The sequence below is a fragment of the Solea senegalensis genome, unplaced genomic scaffold (assembly GCF_019176455.1).
Source record: "Solea senegalensis isolate Sse05_10M unplaced genomic scaffold, IFAPA_SoseM_1 scf7180000014804, whole genome shotgun sequence".
NCBI lineage: Eukaryota > Metazoa > Chordata > Actinopteri > Pleuronectiformes > Soleidae > Solea > Solea senegalensis.
Genome location: NW_025321134.1, coordinates 847 through 17,982, shown reverse-complemented (window position 1 = coordinate 17,982; position 17,136 = coordinate 847). Strand labels below are relative to the sequence as shown.

At 42.8% G+C, this 17,136-nt stretch overlaps 2 protein-coding genes across 2 annotated transcripts; one reads left to right on the top strand and one right to left on the bottom strand.

The window, feature by feature from the left end:
* Positions 1 to 4,754: 4,754 nt before the first annotated feature.
* On the bottom strand, positions 4,755 to 11,278 carry LOC122761566 (clathrin heavy chain linker domain-containing protein 1-like). The gene is made up of 11 exons (XM_044016794.1): positions 10,980 to 11,278; positions 10,129 to 10,316; positions 9,456 to 9,544; positions 8,942 to 9,140; positions 8,745 to 8,860; positions 8,568 to 8,655; positions 8,120 to 8,226; positions 6,146 to 6,332; positions 5,867 to 6,063; positions 5,087 to 5,284; positions 4,755 to 5,004 (listed from the first exon to the last, which is right to left on the bottom strand). Exons 1-11 carry the CDS (start codon positions 11,190 to 11,192, stop codon positions 4,808 to 4,810), a joined length of 1,779 nt encoding a protein of 592 aa, XP_043872729.1. The 5' UTR covers positions 11,193 to 11,278; the 3' UTR covers positions 4,755 to 4,807.
* A 349-nt stretch (positions 11,279 to 11,627) lies between these two features.
* Positions 11,628 to 14,804, top strand: LOC122761567 (ubiquitin-40S ribosomal protein S27a). Its single transcript, XM_044016795.1, has 6 exons — positions 11,628 to 11,712; positions 11,824 to 11,888; positions 12,280 to 12,334; positions 14,217 to 14,302; positions 14,399 to 14,530; positions 14,616 to 14,804. Exons 2-6 carry the CDS (start codon positions 11,841 to 11,843, stop codon positions 14,763 to 14,765), a joined length of 471 nt encoding a protein of 156 aa, XP_043872730.1. The 5' UTR covers positions 11,628 to 11,712; positions 11,824 to 11,840; the 3' UTR covers positions 14,766 to 14,804.
* The last annotated feature ends 2,332 nt before the right edge of the window (positions 14,805 to 17,136 follow it).

Sequence of the window (17,136 nt, the reverse complement as noted above, 5' to 3'; positions counted from 1 at the left end):
AACAAGGTGAATCCGTCAGTCAGACTGGATCTCAGCACAGAGGATGTGACCATGTGTCGGTAGCTCAAACAACACACTTGAAAAAACAATACTATCCCTTTAAAAGAGCCCATGTCGTTGGAAAAGCTGGTGCTAGAATACTCAACAAACACACTGGAGTCTATTATGACTGAATGAAGACGAAATTTCCAAATGTTTGCCGTAAAAACACAAACTATTTTCTTACATGAAGGTTTTACTTACTGCTATGTTTTAAAACCTAACAGCCATGACGTTGCATTGCTGCCACCTTCTAAAAACAAGCAGAAGTGCTTTAAAAATCAATTGTGTAGCTCATTGGGAGCCAGTGCAGGGCTGATGTTGTTTTCTGGAGAGTCCTGTGAAAAGCACATTGCAATAATTAATCCTACTAGTGACGGAAGCATGTATGATTTTTTTCCCAGATCTTGTTTTGTGACATATATCCTCTAAGTTTGTTAATGTTTTTAAGATGGAAGTATGCTAATTTTGTGACTGATTTAATGTGACTGCTAAAACTTCGATCGTTATCTATAAGGACACCCAGGTTTTTTACCACATCTTTTGCTATTAAGCCTTTCCTTTCAAGCAAGGCAGAAATCTTTTGCCTTTCCTCCTCCTTTCCAAAACTACAACCTCAGTTTTGTTTTTATCGAGCTGTAGAAAGTTCTGAGACTAGATTTATCTATGTCATCAATACAATGACAGAGAGTTTCAACAGGGGTATAGTCATCACACATGAGTGGGAGATAAACTTGAGTGTCGTCATGGTAATTATCGAAGGCCATTGAGTTCTTCTCGGCAGCATGTAAAGGTTAAATAATAGTGGACCCAAGATTGAGCCCTGGGGAACTCCACAGGTTAAAGATGTTGGTGTTGAAGAAGGATTCTTTCTCTCTCAAAGTTGATCCTTCTTTATCGCACTTCACAGTTCACTGCTTCTTTCAATACGTTTCCGGCAGGCTTCACAAGAAGAGGTGCTGCCCCCTACAGTTTAAAGTTCCCAAGCACAAGCCAAACTTAGCATCTCCTCGACTTCTTCCACCTCTGGTCATTTCAACCGCTTCTGTTGTTTGATGTCACAAAGATCAAAAGGTGTGATGTCACAAAAATGAAAAGGTGTGATGTCACAACGATGAAAGGATAAGGAGTAAGAGGGTGAACCCCGGCGGGGTGGGGTTATCGAGGGCAGTAACGCAGCAATATAAATGCAAACTGCTGTAAAGCACCAGAGAACAACGCGAGGCAATGACATTAAACAACTGGATCATTAGCGAAAATGAGTTTGCTCTTCTCTTGAATATCCCCACGTTCCATGTCCTTTTCCACAAGTTCAGAGAAGAGGAGTACAAGATGGAGGAGGTGCAGAACCAAATGAAGCAGCTGAAGCTGGAAATGGAGGCCGTTCATAGAATGGACGACCGGCACTGCGAGGAAATCAAGGAGCTCAAAGATCGAGCCGAGTGCGTTCACCAAAAGACCTACAAGACGGCGAAGCAGCTACAGATACTGTACATGCACAACGTCATCGACCAAGACTTAGTGCTGAACAGGAAGTACTGTGAGAAGCTCATCAACCAGGAACCTGAAGGACCGAAAGACAAGAAGAAGAAGAAGAAACCGTTGCTGAGGTTATTCTGCATCGGATGAATCTCCACAGATCGCTGGCGTCCGTCCGTCTGTCCACACTGAAGACAAACCAAACACAAGCCCGAGTTGATGAGGAGCTGTGAGGTTAGTGAGCTGTAAAGGTCAAGGTTTAACTTACTAACAGCAGCGAAGCCACCAGGGGGCGACACTTTTAGGAGCTAAGCACTGCCGGAAAATGTTACGCTTCCACAGAAAATGCAGTTGAGAATACTTGGAGTACGCCCAGAGTAATGTCCTCCTCATCGTCCTGGTCCTCACAAACATCTGTCAGTCCTCTAAAGGCATAGGAAACGAGCTTTGATTCCAGTGACACGTGTTATTATTGTATGTTTTTACTTCAAATATAAATGAAACACTTGTTTTTGCTCCCACTTTCCATGAGTTGAAGTAAAAGTTGTAAGAATTCCAGACGTGCAAACACAAAAGGTTTCGATTCTCTTTCAAATTTGGTTCACAAATCAGTATTTCCAATAATCCGTCCACACCTGGACAGGTGAGTCCATGATGGCATGACTGTGACACAGGTAGACTGCTCCCAGTATAAAGAAACACCAAAGTTACTGGACATTGGCAGGAAGTGGAACCTTCTGTCGATCCTTTAATGGTTCCGGGACCAACCTTCAGATGAAAGTCAGGGTCCTGAATTCTGAGAGGTCCTAAGATCAGGATGCGATGTGACGTTTACTCTGTAAATAAACACAACACATTTCTATGCAGATGATGCGTATCATCTAATAATGTCACATCTTCACTGTGTGAAAAACTATTTTTACAAGGTCAAAAAACAGCAGCAGTAATTACCCACTGAAAATGCCACTGGTTAGAGTCGCTACTGATTTCCTGAATCGATTCAATTCCAATTCACAAGCTTCAAAATCAACCCATTCTCCTCAGTTATGAAAGAGATTTTCACAAAATGAATGCTGCTAACGTTGTATCTGTGACCTGTTGCATGATTAAAGACTGTTGTTTACGTGAGAAAAAATACATTAAAGTAGTTAATTCACTATTCATTTATTTATTTATTTAATACGCGTAACTCAGTTCAGTCGTAGGGGATTATTCAAAGTCAAATCTTAAAAACTTCACAAATATTCAGCCTGGAAGCACAGGAGACAGTTTGAAGTAGTTACCAAGTTGTCCAGCAGGGGGAGCTGGGAGCGCAGCTTGACAAACACGACACCAAAGAACCTGGAACGCTGGAGTGTGAATGTTCGCTGACGACACGGATCTGCCGACTCAGCTGTTAGCTTAGCTGTTAGCTCCACAGCTTGCAGTCAAGTCTTTGTGCAGGAGTTGCGCAGGAAGTGGCAAAATATTTAAAAAATAACCCATCAACTGATTTTATATGAATTTTTGAGATTGAAGAAGGAATTAATTAAATAAATAAATAAATAAATAAGCGTTTTAGGTTCTCACTGCTGCCGATAAAATCTGGGATTAAACCGGTGTGAATGAGGCATGGGATTAAAGACTGGACGTGGGACGTGTGTCAGCCTGGACACTTACAACATACAGCCAGAAGGGGGAGACAAAGGTACAAACAACCATATAACGAGAAGAAAAGGAGGAAGAACATCTAAGAAAATTAAAAGAATAATCCATGTTAAAAAATGTGCAACAGCAACCTTAAGAGTTTATGTACGTGTAAGTGTTTGTTTTTTTAAACTTGTTACTGATGTTAAAGTGTTAAGTTTTTCTGTACTATTCTTAGCCAAGTTTCCCTTAAGTTTCCCCTTAAGTACCAGGAAGCTGTGGAGCTGGAGGCTACAATGTTAATTAACCTAAATATTGAAAGTTTATTTGACATGTTTTTATTGCAAAGATGTGAGACAGAGCTGGACATGCTAACAATTTACATTTAGTTTCTAAACTGTTTTATTGAAAATAATGGTGTAAACATTCAACAAAAAGATGTCAAATAATGTGATAATAAGTAGAAAGTGATTGACGTTAACTGTGGTTTACTCTGTACAACAACAACAACAACAACAACAACAAAGAGTTCAATAAAGCCAGTGTTGACATGTTTCTATAATCAGTGGTCATTTAACATAATTATAATCTTAATATAAATAATTTCTTACATAAATCACCTTTTGATTCCTGGTTAAATAAAGAACAGTTAAACTAGATTTATATACCAAGTTTGTTTAAAAAAAAAAAAATTAGTTTGCATAGAAATCAAATCTTACATTTTTTAATTCTGCAGTTCATGGAAAATGGGAGTGAAAACTAAGTGTTTTGTCGAGTCTATTTTATTTCTAACATTCTCAAGGATTCGTTTTATTTCTACGGCAAAACGAACAAAAAGAACATGAAACAGGAAATGATGATTTTTAAAAAATAATTGAAGGCCAGAGAAAAGATTGGTCTTTTAAAGTGATTTATAATGTTGTTCTGTTAACATTTAATGTCATTTGAAACGGAATCATCTCAAAGAAATGTTTGGTAAATGAATTTCACCCTTAAATAAAAGGATGAGGAGCTCAGACAGGTAAGATGGTCGACAGTGAGGGGAAACTTAAGGGAAACTTAAGGGAAATTTAGCTTGCAGTGATCGTCTAACTTCTTACTTTAGTTTAAATCTGTGTCAGTACATGGAGACGAACTACAGCATTTCCATTGTTCGCTAAGTTTCCCTTAAGTTTCCCCTTAACTACCAGGAAACTGTGAAGCTGGATGCTAACGGCAGTGTCATTAAATAAAGCGCTAATCAACTTAAATGTTGTGTATTTTACGTGCTTTTGTCACAACGTTCTCTGAAGTAGAACGAAGGAAACGTTGAAGATGATCCTGCAGGTTCTGGAATAATGTCGCCATACTGGTGAAAAACACCAGGGGGCAGTATCAGATATATTCTATCGTCTGTCAGCGTCGTGTGGATTTAAAGAAGTGACAGTGAACACAGATTTAAAACCAGCACCGGTGACGTTTATGTTTACAGAAGATTCTTCCTGCCAACATGGCGGCGAGTCATGTGACGTCCAGAGAAATGTTTTTATGTTTGTATTAAATAAGTAAATAAAAGTGAATAAATGTTTTACAGGGAAACAAATGTCTCTTCATTTTATTATTATTTTTGTTATTATTCTTACAACAGGAAGTCGTGTCAGTTTGTGTGTTTAAAGTCAAACTGTCACAGGAAGACATGCTCCATAAGACGAGCGCCGTCCAGGTCCGGGGTCAGGACTCTGGTCCCGCTCTGGTCCAGCAGGACGGCCAGGACAGTCCGGCTCAGGTCGTCCCGTCTCAACGCGGAGCAGAGAGACGTGATGTCCGTCCAAGTGTCCACCGAGAAGCCGCTGTCCTCCAGGACGACGTCCTCTAGGACCTCTGAGAGGACAGAAGGAAGGACACGTTTTAAAAATGTGTCTCTGCTCTGATGTTTGAACGTAAACAAACATGGCGGACGCACCTCGGCCTCGCTGGACCAAGCCGTCCAGAAGCTGCAGCGCCACCTCCTGGTGTGGGGGGTCAGCGGCCAGCAGAGTGGAACAGGCCACGCCCACTGACAAGATGGCCGCTCTGCGACACCTGTCTGAAGACCGGCGCTCCGTCAACAGCTGGAGGAGAGAGAGGCTGGGCGAGCGACATAGAACCCAAATGATATCATCTGAGAGAGAGAGAGAGAGAGAGAGAGAGAGAGCTCACAGCGCCACCTGCTGCTTTTAAAGGGCCAGTTCATACTTTCTGTCAGCTGTATGGAATATTTACACTTTTATAAAGGAGACAACAATGAAGACAAAAAATCCTGAACACAACCAGCAGAAACAAAACCACTTAACAAAAGACCCAGTTTAAGTTTAAGTTTAAGTTTTATCTTAAATCACGTTCACGTCTTTATCTCACTGTCAGACAGACTTTTCAGTGACACAGGAGCTGCAGGTCTGCTGCTGCCTCGTGTGGTCACTTTGTGTCACTGAGGTCAATCTGAACAAAGCATTTTAAAAGCTGAAGTGTCTAAAATAAGACATTTGAACTCAGTGACGGAGGCAGCAGAGGATCAACTTCTAAAGTCAAACCACTGATTTTCTCTGTGTGAGAGTGAGCGCTTTACAAACGTGTACAGGTCACATATCGTTAAGATACTGAAGTCCCTCAGAGATGAGGTTCTGCCTCATTAGGACCAGGTTTTGGTCCCCATGAGGACTAGTGGTCCTGACAAGGTCAATGTTTATGACGCATACACACACACCTGTTGTGAGGTTGTGCTCCATGAACTCTGCAGCACTGTGGATGAGGCCTCTTCTGCACATGCTCAGTGCAGACTTCCTGCTCCGCCCACACGCCTCGTAAACGACGCTTGCTAGCGCCAGACACTGGTCGGCCACGCCCATGTTCTGCTGAGCGTGCTCAGTGAGGACGTCGCCCAGCTGCTCAGAGAAGCTCAGTCTGAGACGAAGAAACAAAGACACTGAAAAATCACCAGCAGGGGGCAGCACACGCTGACAGGTCAAAGGTCAGGTTTCTTTACTTGTTCTGTGTGACGGCGTGAGTGAGGAGGCGCAAGGCGCCGTGACGCAGCGCCATGAGGACGCACTGAGAGGACAGAGGGGGGGACAGCTGGACACCAGGAGGGACAGTCACCAGCAGGGCCTGAAAGAAGAGGAGGAGGGGAGAGGCTGAGCCCGGGGGGGCCGAGCCCAGGGGGGGCGACACACCTGACAGGAGACGAGAGACAAGTCAGCAAATACGATGTGATGATGTCACTCATATGCTAATGTGTGTCTGTGTGTGTGTGTGTGTGTGTGTGCATGCGTGGGTGTGCGTGGGTATGCGTGTGTGTGTGTGCGTGTGCGTGTATTATGCGTGTATGTCTGTGCGTGCGTGTGTGTGCGTGTGTGCGTATGCGTGTATCGTGTGTCTGTGTGTGTGTGTGTGTGTGTGCATGCGTGGTATGCGTGTATGCGTGTGGTAATATGCGCGTATGCGTGTATGCGTGTATATGTGTGCGTGTGGCGTGGTGTCTGTCGCGTGCGTGCGTGTATATCTGTAATGTGTGTGTGTGTGGCCAATGCGCGTGTGTATACGTGTATATGTGTGTGTGTGTGTGTATGTGTGTGTGTGTGTATGCGTGTGCGCGTGCGTGCGTGTACGTGTGTACGTGTATGTCTGTGTGTGTGCGCATGTGCGCGTGTGTGTGTGTGTGTGTGTGTTATCAGGGGCATTTTATACCAGCACACTATACTGACACGCCTTAACCTCGTCGCCTACGCTGCATAAACACTGAAAAACAAGCGAGTACACCAAATAATGAAGGGTGAGGGGTGATGAGCATCATGTCTGTGCACACGCTCGTCTCAATGTACAAATAATCATTTACTTTATGATGACGAGTTTTGAGTTTAACAGCTGCTGTACTTCACAATTCAAGCAGTCCATGTATTACCAAGAGTGACCGATGTGACAGTTTAGGCTATTTCAGTCACGTGCACACGTTACATATACATACTGTATACATATATTATATTATACATATAATTAATTTATATTGAGTTATAAATTTTAAAAAATAAAAGGGCTTTTATCTGTAATTTCAAGAGCGGATTCATTTTCAGTTCGTCAATGAACACATTTTCTCACTTGTTAGAATTCACATTTGTAAGTGAGCATGTGCGTGTTGTTGTTCAGTTGTTCAGTTTTCTGTATGTGACCTGTGTCACATGACTCATCATCCCTGCAGTGTCATATGTAAACTTTGTGTTCCGCCACCTTATGATTTACTAATGACATGCTGGTTACATTACATTACATGTCATTTAGCAGACTTACATAAGTGGTTGTAGGCTATACCTGCTCATGTTGCTGTTGGTTATGTTTAACGTGATGATTAAAACTGAGGTCTGGTGTGACATGGACTGCTTGAATAGTGAAGCGAAGCAGCTGTTAAACTCAAAAGTCGTCATACAGTAAATCATTATTTGTACATTGAGACGAGCGTGCGCACAGGTGTGCACTGCATTCGCACGTGGCACGGCACGATTGACCCCTCGCTGTTTGATTTCCACAAACACTACACTACTGTGTGTGTGTGTGTGTGTGTGTGTGTGTGTGTGTGTGTGTGTACATGTGTGTGTGTGTGTGTGTACATGTGTGTGTGTGTGTGTGTACATGTGTGTGTGTGTGTGTGTGTGTGTGTGTGTGTGTGTGTGTGTGTGTACATGTGTGTGTGTGTGTACGTGTGTGTGTGTGTGTGTGTGTGTGTGTGTGTGTGTGTGTACATGTGTGTGTGTGTGTACATGTGTGTGTGTGTGTGTGTGTGTGTACATGTGTGTGTGTGTGTACATGTGTGTGTGTGTGTGTACATGTGTGTGTGTGTGTGTACATGTGTGTGTGTGTGTGTGGTACATGTGTGTGTGTGTGTACATGTGTGTGTGTGTGTGTGTGTACATGTGTGTTTGTGTGTGTGTGTGTGTGTTGTGTGTGTGTGTGTGTGTGTGTTGTCCACCTTTAAACAGCTCCATGACGTCAAGGTTCCTCAGAACTCCTTGAGGAGATCTGGCAGCGAGTAACGCTGCGTCTTCATACTGAGCTGAACTCAACAAGTCCATGAACCTGAGAGACAGAGACACAGAGACACAGAGCGAGAGAGAGAGAGAGAGACAGAGAGCGACAAAGAGACAGACAGAGAGACACAGAGCGAGAGAGAGAGACAGAGAGACAGAGACACAGAGAGACAGACACAGACACAGAGACAGAGACAGAGGTTCACATTTTAGTTTCACCTGAAAGTACATTTATTTCAAAGTTTTGAAACTTTGAAACTTTTCTTTTGGATTTTTCCTGAAGCTCACATGATAAAAAACAAGTTTAAAGAGAAGAAACTCAATAAAACACAGAAAATAATCTGACACAGATTACAGATTAAAAACAGTGGGATTAAGAACAGGAGGGACCTGATCACGTGATCGTTGACGAGCTCAGACTCGTTCACTCCGCTCGGTTCTTCGTCCTCAAACAGCTCAACGTCGTCCCCGTTTGTTTCTGCACGGAAATTTAAAACGAGTTAAAAATCATTTCAATAATATGACGTCAGGCTCCGCCTCCACCAGAGGGCGCCGTTGTCGCCTCACCTCCGCTCAGTCTCATGTCCTCCAGCATAGAGGACAGCAGGTCCTCCAGAGGGACCTGCTGCTCGTCGTCCTCCCAGTGAGACAGACGTCCACACACAGACCTGAGACGCCTCCATCTGAGACAAAAAAAACACAGCTCAGAGACGTGAGACGTCCTCAGACTTTGTCTCACATCAGTGTGGACAGACAGTTCTCACAGGATGCTCAGACGCTTGTTCTCTGTGCTCAGCTCGTCTCTGCGGAGCTCATGTGTCCTCAGCTCGGTGTCCAGCTGGTCTTTGACGTCCAGGGACACGCAACAACTCCTGGTGTCCAGCAGAGCTGTCCTCTGAGCCTGGAGACGTCTCAGCTGTCTGTCCAGAGCTTCAGGATCCTGAGACTCAGCAACGGTCAAACCTGAGGAAGGAGACAGACCTCAACCATCGGTTGATCCACCTAGACATGGACGGTTTGTGTCTCTGTGGACATTTTCAGACGCTCTGTCTTTGTGTAGCAGTTTTATTTCCTCTATGTCGTCATTTTATATTATTTTAGACCTTTGTAATGTATTTGTTGTGATTTTGAGTCTCTGTGTGTCGTGTTGTTAGCAGTTTGTTTGTTGTGTGTTTTCACTGTACTCTGACATTTCTTGTGTGTATGTTGTGTGTCCTTAAGTGGACACAGTGAACATGGACAGTGAGTCAAACATTGTGTCTCAGTGTGTTTTATAACCAGGGATCCAGTGTCTCTGCTCTGTCCAAGACTTCTGTCTCTTCATCTCGTCTTTAAGTCGAGACGTTTCCGTCTGAAGTTCACAGATTCTGTTCAGAAACAATCACACGTTACAAACACCACGTGATCACCTGTCCCTCAGTGTCTCAACTGTCCCCAGTGTCTCACCTGTCCCTCAGTGTCTCACCTGTCTTGTCTCGCCTGTCTCTCAGTGTCTCACCTGTCCCTCAGTGTCTCATCTGTCCCTCAGTGTCTCACCTCGTCCCTCAGTGTCTCACTTGTCCCTCAGTGTCTCGTGTCTCTCAGTGTCTCTGTCCCTCAGTGTCTCACCTGTCTCTCAGTGTCTCACCTGTCCCTCAGTGTCCCTCAGTGTCTCTCAGTCTCACCTATCCCTCAGTGTCTCACCTGTCCCTCCTGTTTCACTTGTCCCTCAGTGTCTCACCTGTCCCTCATTGTCTCATCTGTCCCTCAGTGTCTCACCTGTCTCTCAGTGTCTCGCCTGTCCCTCAGTCCCCTGTCCTCAGTGTCTCACCTGTCTCTCAGTGTCTCACCTGTCCCTCAGTGTCCCACCTGTCCCTCAGTATCCCACCTGTCTCTCAGTGTCTCACCTGTCCCTCAGTGTCTCTCAGTCTCACCTGTCCCTCAGTGTCTCACTTGTCCCTCAGTGTCTCACCTGTCCTTCAGCTGCTGTCTTCTTCTCCTGCAGGTGTAAAGTGACCTTGACTGTGACGCAGAGGTCGTCAGAATTCGCTGAGTCGCCCTGACGTCGTCCTCCCTCCTCTTCAGCTCCACGACGACGTCGTCATATTCTGTCTTTATGGTCGACAGCAGACGCTTGTAGGCCGTCGCACGACAAATCACCTGTGAGGAAAATAACAAACAAACAAACAAACAAACAAACAAACAAACAACAGAGATAACGTTCGCTTTCTCCTCTGGTTTCAAAGTGAACATCTGTTTCATGAAGAAAAAGATTATACAGCAGTAATGTTTTCTGTTTCACTGCTTATGATCTCTATCTATTTATTTATTTAACACTTTTCTTTTCCTTGCAGAGGGAAACACTCAGTCATTAAAGTCGTATTAGCTGTTTTGTTGTGTTTTGTTGTTGTTTACAGCTGATGCTTCTTTAGGTTTAAATATTCCATGTTTTCTCACCTATAATCTGTCATATTCATATGTAAATGATCTCAGGCTGCGAAAGTGAATCATTAAAGTGTTTTTAAAAACGAGTAAAATGATTTTCAGCCTCTTAAATGTGAATTTTTGGTTTTTTATCCATAAAACGCAGAAATCCTTAAAAGTGAATCATTTTGAGTTTGTGGACAAAACCATGACGTTTGAGAACATCTTCATTTCCACAGTTTGTTTAACATTTGCTGACATTTTTTAACCGAACAACTCATCGATTAATCGAGTAATCGGTAAACAAATTCATAGATTATGTTGAACAATCATTAACATACACTGTCAGTGTTAAAACAAACTCACGTTATTAATAATATTATCTTTTTATTCTTGTACCTTGTTGAACACTGAGCGGTAGATGGAGTAGCGGAGCTCGTCGGCGCCCTCTGCTGGACACTGCAGGAACTGCTTCTCATGTTCGATAAACTCGTAGAGAGACTTGAAAAAACGTTCCTCGCGCTCACAAACTAAAATGTCAGGTGTAGCGCGTGGTGTGTCTTCTCTTAGACGTGGACTCTTGTTGTATTTTGACTTTTGTGGCTCAGACATTTTGACTCTTTACCTCGCGCTGCTGTCATCGCCTGTGAGGAGACGCCATTTTACAAACAGCCTCGTTGCTATGGTTACCGTGGACCCTCGCGTGAGTAGTTTCCCCTTCGTATAGTTAGCGTTTTAACTTGACTTAAAACTAATCATAGCATTTATTTTTACGGTTTTTTAACGATATAATCATAATTAATTTTAAACTGTTTAAAAAATTATTAGATATGTTAAAATGGCTAACGTAAATGCAAAACGGGTAACAGTACCTACGCCGCCTGCCTGAGATGACAAATATACACGTTAAACTCAGTATAAAAGACGTAGAATGGACAAAATATAAATTCCAGATTGATTCAAACAACATTTTTTTAAAAAGAAGAGAGAGACCGTAACAGAATCGTAAAGTTGTGTGTTTTTTTTGATCAGGCGCAGGCGGTTACCTAGTCCGTGCAGAAGTGTGCAGAAAACCCCGTGGCTCGGAAAGAAAGCCCTCTTCTCATGATCCGCCATTAGGAGTGAACCGGTGGTAAGACCGCGCTCCGCTTTAAAACACAATAATCTCACTAAAATAACCACTTTTAACGCCGAGTGTCCGAATGTTTCGCTAACGTAAACTGTCCCGTGTCTTCTCGTGCAGGTGGATTAAACGCCAGGATGCAGATTTTCGTCAAAACCCTCACGGGGAAGACCATAACCCTCGAGGTGGGTGAACCGGGCTGTGATGGAGGCGCAGCGGCCGCCGCAATAAAACTCACTTTACGGTCAATTTGGACCTAAACACCACACTTAACAGCTGAATATGTCACATAGGAACCCCTAATGTGGAATAACATGTGCAAAGTTGTTCCCAGTAGCTGTTGTGTTCTGTCGTTACATGTTAACTAAAGCTAAGTGGCTAAATTAGCAGCTGAAGCTAGCATAAACACGTGTATGTGTGAGAGCTGCTAACCACCACACTGACATTTATTTAACACGTTTACCAGACTAAGATTTACATGTTTAATGTTTTAGAATCATGAGTTAAGTGTCTGGTCTGTGACGTATCACTGACCGGAGGTTCGAGTCCCGGTCTCACCTGTCCGTTTGTCCACAGGTCGAACCCTCGGACACGATCGAAAATGTCAAAGCTAAAATCCAGGACAAGGAGGGTGAGTTACAGAGCTTTCAGTATTTTTACAGTAAAGCAAACTGACGCTCCGAGGTAACGTTGGTTATCAATAGAGATGTAACGATATGAAAATTTCATATCACGGTTATTGTGACCAGAATTATCACGGTTATCACTATTATCACGGTATTGTTAGATGTGTTCAAAATGTTCAAAAAGTAGTGAACACACACACTGAAATCTTTTAACAAAGTTTTATTTAAAAAAATATATTTTATATTATATGATGAATATTAATATTATTAATTATCAATCTGACGGACGCACACACACAGGTCCTCACTCTGGCGGATAATTAAGTAGCAGCAGACGTACACAGCATGAAAATAAAATAAAAAACACAGAAACAAACATTTTGCTCTGCTACGGTACATGTCGTCTGCACACACTACTCGCTTTCGCTGATAGTGCCCAATAACATGTATTTTTACAGGAGTAATGTTCGGTAGCACTTAACTTAGGTTTCCTTTATTGAGAAAATGGGAATGTTTTACAGACAAATCATGACATTTCCCACTATTCCGTATTCCCACCATGTACACTCGCTGAAAGGTTGTGGGTGGTGGTCACGGAAGTGTTACCCCCCTTTGTGGAGTGTTTTTTTTTTTTTGCATTTTCTGCACAAGGGTTGATTGTTTTCAATTATTTTACCGTCAACATCCTTTAAAAATACAAAATATGCCAGGATTTCTGATCTTGTTTTTTTACTGGGGGGGAAATCTCTGGAGCGAGATCAGCTGTGTTGTCACAGGACAGACAGTGGAAACTGCACATGTGCGCGCCCACTAATGAATCAAGGTTTTAACGATAATTAATATTTGAAACGGTAGTACTAACCATCGGGAATTTTACCGCGGTTTATCGTCATACCGGTAATTGTTACATCCCTAGTTATCAATGAGCTAATCCAGTGTTCTGATTGTGTAGTTACAGATAACTTATTTTTCATCTGCATTTGCAAATGGATATATTAATGGTCACATGCAGACTGATAATATCTTGTTTCGTAGTTGATTTTCACAACGTATAATTCATAAACAGTAAAACAGTAGTTGAGAATTGCTGACTTGATATTCCTAGCTAATTTAAAAGCAAATTTTGTAAGAGTTTGTGATTGACATGTTTTTAAAAATGTAAGGTGAACTGACATTTTTAAGAACCGGCCTCAAAACATTGTCACCAGCAGAGAAGCAAGAAAAAACCTTTAAAAGGTTTGGAGAATAAAATGTTGTCAGTTTCAGCCTATGATATGTTAGAAACGCGTTCATGTCTTTATCTCACTGTTAAACAGACTTTTATAACAGGAAACTGAAGTTTGCAAACCACTCACTTTCCCCTCACCAACGTCCATAGAGAAAATCAGTGATTTTAGTTGTCAGGGACACGGGAGCTGCTGGTCTACTGCTGCCTCGTGTGGTCACTCTGCTGGAAAAGTCTGTAACGGTGTAACTTTAAAGCTGCTTCACAGAAAATGTTTGTGCTCATCTCTGAATCAATAGTACACACACAGTCATAGTAAGCTAAATTAAACCTTGTATCTTAAAATATAAGATTACAATTGATAAAACATGTGTAACGTAAATGTATTGCAGTGTAAACATGAATTCATGTCAAGTTTAAAAAATCTCTGGTTCTAAAAAGCTTGTAAATCAAAGTATTGAATCGACTTCTATTTACACCTGATAGTGGAATTGATATTTAAATCACGGCTCTGACGACGTGTAAAGATCAGTGATCCTCACATCAATGTCAGGAAAAGTTTGTTGCTGTTTTACTTCTGATGCTGTGGTATAACTGAAGAGATGTAAACATGAACGTTTTTCTCCGATTTCTGTTTTCACATTTATTTTTTTGTCCTGCAGGAATTCCTCCTGACCAGCAGAGGCTGATCTTCGCTGGAAAGCAGCTGGAAGACGGACGCACGCTGTCCGACTACAACATCCAGAAGGTGAGGGAATCGTACATGCTGTCAATCCATGTCGACTTTCGAGATTAAAACATAAATACTTAAATTCTGAAACTGTGACATTCTGGTTTGTTTCAGGAGTCAACTCTGCACCTGGTGCTGAGGCTGAGGGGTGGAGCCAAAAAGAGGAAGAAGAAGTCGTACACCACGCCCAAGAAGAACAAGCACAAGAGGAAGAAGGTCAAACTCGCTGTGCTCAAGTATTACAAGGTAAAAACGACAACAATAGAACAAATAAACATTGTTTTCCTCTGTTTGTCGCAGTTATGTAAAATGTTTAAAATTTTGTGTCCAGGTGGACGAGAACGGTAAAATCCACCGTCTGCGGCGTGAGTGTCCGGCTGACGAGTGCGGCGCCGGCGTCTTCATGGCGAGTCACTTTGACCGTCACTACTGCGGGAAGTGCTGCCTCACTTACTGCTTCAACAAACCTGAGGACAAATAAACAACGTCCACAATAAAGACGCAAATCATTTGACACAAACTTATCTCACTGTTTGTTTACTAACATTTTCACTGAATTCACATTTAAATATGGTCATGAATCTCAAGCTGCTGTTAAACGAAACACACGAACCAACAACGTGTGGTTATAATTTAAATTGTGTAGTTTTTTGTTTTTTTTCTTTAAGGAACTTTGTCCCAAATAGTTTGGTTTAAACTTGACACTTAATAGAATTCATTACTTATTTTCTTTGTGTTGATGGTATTGGAACGTCATAATCCACAAATTGAATTGATTCAGGTTTTTGTTTTTCCTTTTGTAAATATAAAAAAAACTTTTGAAGAAAGGTCAGATCTATATATTTCACATTTCTATTGAGGTAAAATCAGAATCTGTTCAAATTTGACTTAATTTCAAAGCTGAATTTAAGGGGAAAAAAGACGAGATCTCGCTGACCTTTAACCTGGCGTCAGGTCATCTACATCAGGTGATAGGCGGGGTACACCCTGGACAGTTCACAGGGCCACACACAGAGACAAACAACCATTCACTCCTATGGTCAATTTAGAGTGTCCAATTTACCTAATTCCCACATTGCATGTTTTTGGACTTTGGGAGGAAGCCGGAGAACCCAGAGAGAACCCACGCACACACGGGGAGAACATGCAAACTCCATGCTTGTTCCAACCGGGGCTCGAACGAAGTGTTAACCACTACACCACCGTGTGGGTTTTAATCAGATCAAAATGTTTCCCACACGGGGGAAAACTCGCTTTCTCGCAGGCTCCTTCAGAATCAGTAGGATAACAAACTGAACTGCACGTCTACGTCACACACAAACCAACAAAGTGAGCGGATCCATTGTGGTATTTGTATGTTGAACGTCATCAGTGACGTCACTCACCTTTAAAGACACAAGCGTCGATGCGCACTTCACACAACATTTCCAGGATTTCTCGACATACGCTCCGAAACATTAGCACGGTACGGCCCATCACTGAAGTTGGCACAGCCAACATTATCAACACAATCATCTATCCCAGGCACAGGAGAACAGTCAGGGTTTGTGACCCGTTCACTTTTCGATAATCGGTGCAAAACCGATCCCAGCCGTCAGGTTTAGTAGCCAAAAGACAGGATGAACTCGGAGCGCGTGTGCTGGGCACAGCTATGCCGTTTTCCAACATGTAGTTCACCTGTTTTTAAAGAAATGGCCTCGGGAAAGCGAGTGACTGTACACATTATACTTAGTAAGTACTTAGTTTTAGCAATCTGGCAAACATGACAAGTTTTACAATGGTGACGCACGTCACCTTTTAGCCCTGGCCAGAAAAAGTACTGCAGGATACGATCAAAAGTCTTATTAAGGTGACCAGAAAGTGGATTATCGTGTGCAGTTTCAAACTCTCACTTCGATAACGATCTGTCCCCGAGGCCAGAGAACTTACGCATGAGCACGTTACCTTTTGACAAATCATCCCATCATCATCATAACTCCTCTCCTGAAATCACACATTCAAAGTGAGGACTACTCGCTGCTCACGTGACCTTGGAGTCGAGCTGAGGCAAAACAGAACGGGCAGTGACCTCTGGATAAGCTGAACAGTCAAACCACTGGTCCACCTCAGCCTCCGGGTCTTTGACGCGTCACGGCACAGGCGGAATACACTTTGGGACATTTCAATGCCAAATCGTCAGTTTTCTGGCAGAGGAACAACAATTACCTCTGGATTAATGAGAATTTTACCACCAGCTAAATCGTTGCCCAAGAGCAGAGTCTGCCCCTCGATTGGGAGTTGCACACGGAGCCCCGCCTTAACACACCCCTTGACCAAATCTGACGATAGACGTTACGAAGCGGCACGCCCACATATCACACATCAAAACCTCTTACCAGCGGATTTAACGGCAGATTGATCTAAAATGGCAACACATGCTCCAAGATTACAGCTTGGACACAGTGTCCCTGATGATATGAACTGGCACCTTAGGGTCCGACTCTGTCAAAGAGACCAAACCATTCAGGGTCAGGAGGGCACAGCGGCTCTGCTGAAGCTGAAATCAAAGACACAACAAGAGTAAAGCATCTGTTAATGGTGTGACCACTCTTCTCTTCACCCTTCACAAACGGAGCCTCTTTCTCTCCACCACACTTTATACCGGTGAAACACCAATTCAAATGCTCTTTGTCATAGTCCGACTGTCAGCAGGTGACAATGATGTACAGTGTATGGTTCCTGGGCTTTCCCAGGTAACACACATTGTATCACATAATGATCAGTAATTATCATTATCACAGAAGGCTGCTTAACAAACTCCTCCAAAATAAACTCCACCCTGAACTCTGGCTACTAACTTATTTGTACTGAAA